Here is an 8,580-nt window from a genome sequence, read left to right on the forward strand (position 1 = left end):
TTTTCATAAGGGAACTGCCTTTTGAACTACGAAAAGTTTTTGATAAGGAGGAGGTAGATGTGAAAGTGGAAGATAAAAAAGATAAAGTGTATTTGTCATCGCAAAAGCCAGTGTTTCATCCCTTTTCCGGACATGGTTACAGATTAGGAAGGTGAGTACTCTGACGTGATCTGTGACTGAGTAGCCGAAGGGAACTATACTTGTGATAAAGGATCTCATAATTCAGGTTGGAAGTGATCTCTGGAGTTCTGTAGTCCAAGCTCCTGCTCAAAGCAGGGTTAGCTGTGGGGCAGATGAGGTTGCTTAGGCTTTTATCCAGTTGGACCTTGAAATTCTGCATGAGTGGAAGCTGTGCTGCCTGCTTCAGTGCTGGACTGTCCTCATAGGTAAGAAATTTTTCCTATGTCCAGTCAGAACATCTCTTGTTTCAATTTATGTCCACCACGAAGAGCCTGGTTGCCTCCTCTGGATGACCTCCTGTAGACCCTGGAAGGCTGCTGTTAGGTTTCATCATCCCTAACACGAACTCTTCCACAGGCTGAACAAGCTCTCCTCATCCAACCTCTCCTCACAGGGAAAATGATGCAGCCTGTGGCTATCTTGGTGGCCCTCCATGGAACTTGCTCCAGTTTATTTTGGGTACCAAATCTGAGTGCAGTATTTAGGTGTGTCTGATGTGCGCTGCATGGGGCATAATTGGCTCTCACAGTCTACTGTCTGCCTATTAATACAACCAAGATGCTGTTGGCTTTCTTTATTCAAGGTCTCAATGTTAGCAGATCTGTTTCCAGCTGAAAGGCTATCACTCTTCTGTGATTTAAGAGAAAAGTATCTCTTCTAAAGCTGTATATGCAGTGCAGTGTGCGAGAAGAGTGGAGTATGACTATCCTATAAAGGGAAATGAAATCTCTTAAAATTCCTCGGTATTTAACCATGTGTTTGTTGTGGTAAGACATTTAGTGTGTTACAGTGATCATCTTTCCTTTACTCCATGACTCTCTTATGGTTGGAAAGTGTCCACTACTAATGCCAATGCTAAAACTGGACTTGACTTATAACCAACAGCTTTGGAAAGCTGTTGCAGAGGGGCAGGCCAGGAATTCATGTATTTGATCCCTGTGACTTTTGCTTCCTCCAGCCAAATTATCTGTTCCACACATCCCTGTGGTGTAAGACTTACATGCCTATAAAAGCAGACTTCATCCTAGGGAACAGAACCCATTCAGTGATGAGGAGGCTACAGGAAGCCTTCACAAGTGGGACTGCCTAGTGACCTCCTGGGTGGGCTTGGCACACTGCAAAACCTTATGTGAAGAGCTGTTCTGATGAAGCGGAAAGGCCTTGCTGCTAAGGCCCAGTGCTTACTCTGAGGGAAAGCATGACCTGGGTAGGAACGGATGAGGCAGGGTAAGAAGATAATAATGTGCAGAATAAGAGACTGATAACAGTAAAGGATGAGTGGTTCCAGGCTGCCTCAGAGAAGCGAGTATCTGTTTTATCAGTTTTATCTGTTTCTATAGCACAGTCCATTCAGTTGCTACATGCTTGAGTAGATACGGTCAATAGGGAAAGTCTTCCCTTGAGAGATGGATGAGATGCTGCAGGACTTGATTTTGGTAGCACTGAAATCCTGAGCAAATGAGGGTCAAGAGCTTAACCTTATTTTATCTAATAGTAGACCTGTATATAGCAAAAGATCTTCAGTGTGCTGGGTTTCTGCTGCTAACCAGTGCTAAATGGGAGGTGGTTTAGTTGCTTGTCATGTTCTGTCATGCCTACAGCAAGTAATGATCTTGCTTCTGAAAAGGCAAGTTAGGCTCTGGAAACATGCTATTCTGTGGATTTCAGTTGACTGGTCTTGTACACAGAGACATCCCACAACTTGCTCAGGTTTTTTTTTTTCCTTTTTTTTTTTTTTTTTTTCTTCATGGTCTAGCTGAAATGCCTTTTTTTAATCTCCTTTTGCTCCATTCAGTGCTATGCTATCAGAGCCTTTCCTTTAAAGATTAGTAAATACCTTTGCTGATGTTGGAAACATGATCTTGGAAACATGATGTTGGAAACATGAACATAAGTGCTCTTACTCCATAAACTAGTGCTCACTTCCAGATGTTAATAAATGCCCATTTCATATGCTACTCTTTCAGCAAAAATCTTTGTGGGGAAACAGTACTGCTGCCTGAGACCTGAACAAGATTTTAAGTTGTGAATTCCCTTTCCACAGTTGCATTCGTGTGCTTAATCAGAAAGGAGACAAATAACTGAACAGTTTACTTCAGCTTATGACCTAGTTAAATTTCTGCTTTGCAAAACCACTTTATTTTTAATAGTCTATAGATTTTTCTGCCAGTGTTCCCAGATGGAGGGATTATGTGGTGGATGAACCATTATGAATCGGTCTGTCGAGTGGCTCATTAAAACTTTTCAGAGAGGAAAAATAGAGGAACTAGAAATATAGTTGTTGATGTAACTCTCATGAGCTTGATCTCTCTCTCTTTTTAGTGTACAGGAGAAACAAATGAGACTTATTTTCCAATGTACCTTATGAACCCGTATAACTAATGGGTATATTCTGGTTTATCTACCACCATTCAGCTGCATTTAGGAGTCTGGGATTATAATAAGATTTGTGACCACACTTTCCTATTCAGCTTATCAGTGCATTGTAAGGACTGCCTCAGAAGCATGTTAATGAAACTATTGACTGAAATCCCCTGTAGCAAAGTGGCCTTGCTCTACAACCTCATTAGGGTAAAACACTTTGTGTCAAGCTTCTTAACCATTAGTCACAGTAAGGCATGATACCTAACTCTTGAGATTCTTATTTTTAGAAAATTGACAGGAGGCTCTTGTGTCTCTTCAATCTCTAGTTTACATCTTCTTTTGATGATCTTATAAAAGAAATAAGCCTTTAAAAGGGGTGATAATGCCTACGTTCTTGGTTAATGACTTAAGTTCTTGGTTTGTGATTTTGGTCAAAACTCCCACCACTAGATGGCTTTATCTGTCAGTATCTGTCAGCAAAATTAAGTATAGGAATGCTCTAAACCTTGGTGAATATAGCTCTTCAGACTTTCGCTTGCAGCTTCACTTAGCATGTTGCCTTCAGTTTCAGGCATATGTGCTATTGAAAGAATCCTCTTCAGTGCCTACCACAAATTCTGAGATGTGACTGTGAGGGAAGTTGGTTTGAGAATGACACCAAAATCTGTATTCATTTGGGACAGTTCTGTGAACTGCAACTGTGACTAAGCTACAGTGTAGTTGAGCCCAGGCCAGAACAGCTGCCTGGCAGCTGCACAACTGACTACCTCTCCAGCCTCTGCTGTACTTGGGGACAGCTGGTGCACACGTGAGTATGTGTGCTTCAGTGTCTGGACCTGGAACTGAGCGCCACTGATCAAGTAGACAGCAAACACTGATCACGGCTGGACTGAAGTAGGGCTTGAACTTTTGTGGAGGTTTTTTGCTCTGCTCCAAAGACTGAGTTGATGGTGCTCAAGTGTTTTTTCCAGATCTGGAGGACAGTTGGGTTTTATTTTGTATTTATGTCAAGCATGAGCAGAACCTGGGTGTGAGATAAGTGAATTGGTAGAGGTAGGTGGGTGATAGTAAGTCACCTGTACTTGGAGCACCAGAATATTGTACACATGTGCCTCTTGGAATATGTTGGTGCCAAGTTCTTGTACCCCAGCTGATTTCTCTGTAACAGAAAAGAGTTCTGTGCCTCTCATCTGCTTCCAGTTGCAATGAACATCGCTTACTTGGGAATGAGATTCCTGGAGTCTCATTCTTTTCACAGTTTCAATGAAGAAATAAAAAGTGCCTTTACTGGCTGATGGCCTGGAAGCAAGGGCACTTAACTAGGCAGTGGGTCCTAAGTTTTTTTAAGTACCTCAGACTGAGCAGGACTTGAGCCCAAGACTTTATTACCTGAATATATTAAGTCATTAGCCATCTTTGTTTGAATAATAAATTGGCTGTGATTTTTCTGCTTTATGATTAAGCTAAGACAGGTACAAGAACATAAGGATGCAGGAATGGGGTTTGTCTGCAAAGCAGGTATAGTATTAAGATTGTTGTTTTGTGGCCACTGGTTACCAACTGCTCTCTCAAGAAACAGTATCTCATCAATTTTCTGTGCAAAGAGAAAGCTTTTCAGCAAACTACCATGAAGTGTTTGTGTAGTTGGTGACCACAGCTGAGCTCAGAAGAAATGGTAACTCCTGAAATCACTGGTATTGTTTTGCAAGCAAACATCTGGTTATACTCATGTGGGCTGAGGATATGCCTCTTGGATCAGGCTTTCTGATGACTTAAACAGTACATGCTGAACAAGCCTAGTCCTGAAAGCAGCAGTAAGCTCTAGACATTTCCTCAGAATAAAAAATTTTGCCAGTAATTTATTGTTTTTTAACACCACACACTTAGACTGAGGTCCTTGTATTCTGTGAAGTCATTTTATGGATCTTTGCCCTTGTGGTAGTGACTTAGAAAAAAACCCAAAGTGCAAGTGCTGTGTGCGTCAGCCTGGATTTTTCACATGAACTCAATTTCTCTGATAGATGAGTAAAGCTTCTAAGCTGAAATAGATGATACTGGGGTCTAAATCAAGGCTAACAACATTCACTTAAATTGAATTACTGTAATCACATTACAGTGAAAATTAACATTGAGTATGCAAATTCAATACTCAAACCCCTTAAAGTTTCACCTGTGTGATTAGAGTACAAAAAACGCATGAGCAATGTTCAGGCTGTTTCATCTCTTACATATTCCTATTTAATCCTTTGATATTTAAGTTCCCTTACATCTTGTAGAAATGTTTAACATGAGCAAACTGAAATTCTTTAGCATGCTGAAGTCTTCAAGAGAAAGTATTGGCATACAGTTTAACTGAAAAGCTGACATTTATGTCGGTATTCCTGTATTTGTTAGAAGTCATCAGTGCACTCCGATACAGGGCAGAAAGCTCCAGAAGCAAAGATCTGAGGGAGGTTCAGGCTCACGTATGTACACAGAAGGCATAATAACCTCATATGGCTTTTCTTTTCAGTGCTACTCCAAAGATAATCTCCAAAGTAAGAGATGATCATCAAGGACCTGACAACAAAAGGCACCTCCCATTAGTACCCTTAAACAGTTTGGAGCCTATCACGAATATCCAGATCTGGTTAGCTGATGGAGAAAGGATAATTCAGAAATTCAATGTTTCCCACAGGTGAGATTTATTTTAGCACTGTCATGCATTTGCACCTGACCTGTATGCCTGTAGGCATGAAAAGTCTCTTAATTTCTGTGAATCATCTTACCTCCGCAGTTCACGTAACACTGGACTCCTGTTCAGTTCCATCTAGAAAACCTCCTTTCAGATGTTAAGAAATCTTTTAACTGATGAGAAGAGCATAAGAGACATGTGAACTGATATTAACAGACAGCACATAACTTAGCATAAATGAAAATCTGAGGAAACTGTAGGAGTTGTTGGTAGGTTAGTGTAAGTTAAGGTGTTGTTCATTACTAGAGGAAACAGCCTTTAAGATTGCAGATCGCTCACAAAATGACTACACCTGGAGCATATTGCTTAGCAAAAAGCCTGCTAATCACTGGGCATAGACAACACCATAGATAGGAGGGCTGAGGCAGAGAAACCTCCTGTGAGGGCCAAAGTCAGTGCACTAGGCAGGGGAGGTTCATCTCTGGCACATCAGTGTAGACACAGTGGAATGTATGCAGTGTGTTTAATTCTTAATTAGTAAAATTTCCAGCTCTCAAAGAGGCTTAAAAATGGGGATTACATCAGAAAGTATTGGCACAGCATGTCTGCAGGAGCTTTGAGAAAGTAGGATTAACTGTTTAAATTGTAGATCTGCTGTCTTTAGAGACCTTTCTCAAATTTGTAATTTAAGAAATTACTCCAATACTAGACAGTCACATCAGAGAAAGGATGTTTCCTGTGCTTCTCTGTGAAGCAATTTAAAAGTGATCATAGCTGTAATACAACCCAGGCTGCTGTCAAAGTGAACTGTGTGTGTCTTTATGGCTGGTCAGAAGAAAAGCTCAGCAGCTGAAGATTAACGGCTGTAACTTTTTAACTTGAACTCACTTATTGCTGTTAGTGGCATAAGGTATGAAGTAAAACACAGTTGTGATGTACTGCTAAAGGACAAATTGCTATTTCAGCTATAAATACTTCACTGGAGGGCTTAATATCTTAATTATTTCAGATTTCACACATCTAAGTATATTTAGAAGCTTTTTGCCTTCATGGTAAATAGCAGTTTGAACAGCTGCTAAGTGGTTTTGGAGGGGAAAAAAAAAGTGAGATAAGCAGAACAACCACCTTACCAATGTGATGCTCTTTTTGAAGAAATTTGCAATAAATATTCCATCATAACCTATCCTTTCACCACAAGACCAGCATATTTATGCTGTAGACAGTTTTTGAGTGTGATCTAATGAGAAATAGGAGGAAATCCTTTTAGAGTCCAAAGCCGTAAACATTATGATTGCATGTGTAGCACTCCTTTCAGTGGAGGAGCAGAAAACAGTCAACTTGTTGTTAATTAAACTATAGGTCAATAACCTGTAGCATATATATATATACACACACACACACACACATATATATATATATATGGTTACTTTTACCCTTTTATTAATAGAGTATGTGCCACAGTGATGAAAGATTGAGGTTATATCATTGGGGCACAAGTGCAGGTAGCATTGTAATACTGCAATATGGGGAGTCGAGACGTGAGAATGAAGCAAGCAGCAGAGTAGTGCTGCAGGAATAGCACACACAGCACTGTCTTGAGTTGTGTCCCTTCTTGAGCAGTTGCTAAGCTAGTGTGACCCTGGAGCATCAGCTGTGGAGCCTGGAAAGGAACTTGTCCATCCTAAAGCAGGTAGCTGGCAACCAATTGCCTGAGTTGCAACTTTGATGTCATGTGTGTAGAAACCTGTAAATGTCAAAACCAAAATTTATTCTGCCTTGAGGTTTTTCAGGCTTTAGGCCTGTAAGACCTAACACTGTCTCTTGATTGAGATCTGCATGCACAGGAAGTAAAACTATGGCTGTGTCTGTCCTAGTAAGTGTAGCTAAGCCATGAAGGTCATCTGCATTGCCTGGCTGTTAGGATGGTTTTGCCCAAGCGAACTAGCACTTTCTCCAATGATATCTAGGTTTGGTTTGCATCTTAGCTCAGGTCACTGAGTATTCCCAGGATGCAGTAAACCCATGGGCTACCCTGTGCATGGGGGGAGAGGAAGGATGAGTTTAGTAATTTGCCAGTAGCTGGAGGCTACCAGCTGGTCTCAGGATGAGAGAATGGCCATTGACAATATGTTTATTTTACTGGTATAGATGTATCCTGTCATCTTCATTTTTTAATTAAGTTGCTCGGTCCTGACTCTTCCATAGCAAAACCTTGGTCTTGCTCACTTGTTGCAAGGTTCTTCACAACTTAACAGGTAGCTTGAATCTGTAATGAATTCACTGCTGTACCTGCTTGGGTTGAAGGAGACTGTATTTAGACGTAGATAAGCTATCCAGACAATTTTTGCAAACCCTTTTTCTTTATTATGGTTCTGCTACATGTACCACACGCTGGAGGCATGTTTAATTCTAGCTCTTGGCTACAGAAACCTCAGGTAAGAGCTCCACCAGCTGGTTAAGAAATGATAGGCTTGTGTAACTACCAACTAAGCCACAAGGAAGCATTTGAGCACTCAGAGTAATATACTCATCCTTTCTTCCCTTGGGAATGCTCTCATGGCAGACGAACCTTGGTCATTGCCTCCCAAGTGGATCAGGCACTTCAGGATTCCACCCATCTAAACTCTTCCATTTCTGTGCCATCAGCTGTTTAATTAAGTGGTTTCTCATTCTCTCCTTGTGATGACTGTGTGTTGTGCATATGGTCTGTGCTGGGAGTGGAATGCTCTAATGCTGAGTTTTTCTTTTTTCTTCTCAGAATAAGCCATGTCAGAGACTTCATAACAAAGTATCAAGGATCAGAGGGAAGTATCCCCTTCACACTGACTACTTCGCTGCCATTTCAAGAGCTGCGAGATGAGACACTCACGCTAGAGGAAGCAAAGTTGCAAAATGCTGTTGTTGTTCAGAGACTTCGGAAAACAACTGAACCTTTCAGGCTCTTAGTGATGAAAACACCTGACAATGACTATAAAACTGCTGCTACACCCAATGGACAGCTCAAGAATGAGCAAAAACCCACTATCAAAAGTACATGATCAGATTAGCTTTTAACTGGCCGAAACCTGCATGCAGGTGGAACTAGACAAAACCAAAAATGTAACCAGCAATATCTGGATGCACTCTCATCCTCCTGTACTGTACTCTTAGAGAGCAAAATTTGTGCTGTGCTATCATTTGCTATAATAGAAGTATTTTCAACTAAATTTGGTGGTCAGAGCCTGGCTATATAATGTAGCAGAGGTAACTGTAGAACAGGTCATCCTTAGAATTTTCTTAGGTAGAAAGCTTCTAAGTTCTTTAGTGAGTATATTTAGGTGGAACAGTTCTCTGAGACTTAATTACTACTGATAGCACCTTTT

At 40.8% G+C, this 8,580-nt stretch overlaps 1 protein-coding gene across 1 annotated transcript in view; it reads left to right on the forward strand.

The window, feature by feature from the left end:
• UBXN2A (UBX domain protein 2A) overlaps positions 1 to 8,342 on the forward strand; it is a 13,593-nt gene extending 5,251 nt beyond the window's left edge. Inside the window, exons 4-6 of the mRNA XM_010011713.1 lie at positions 11 to 151; positions 5,057 to 5,221; positions 7,977 to 8,342. Coding sequence (XP_010010015.1) covers positions 11 to 151; positions 5,057 to 5,221; positions 7,977 to 8,256 — 586 coding nt within the window. The 3' untranslated portion in view covers positions 8,257 to 8,342. The remainder of the gene's footprint in view (positions 1 to 10; positions 152 to 5,056; positions 5,222 to 7,976) is intronic.
• The last annotated feature ends 238 nt before the right edge of the window (positions 8,343 to 8,580 follow it).

This window comes from Nestor notabilis, unplaced genomic scaffold (genome assembly GCF_000696875.1).
Source record: "Nestor notabilis isolate BGI_N333 unplaced genomic scaffold, ASM69687v1 scaffold20253, whole genome shotgun sequence".
Classification (NCBI taxonomy): domain Eukaryota; kingdom Metazoa; phylum Chordata; class Aves; order Psittaciformes; family Psittacidae; genus Nestor; species Nestor notabilis.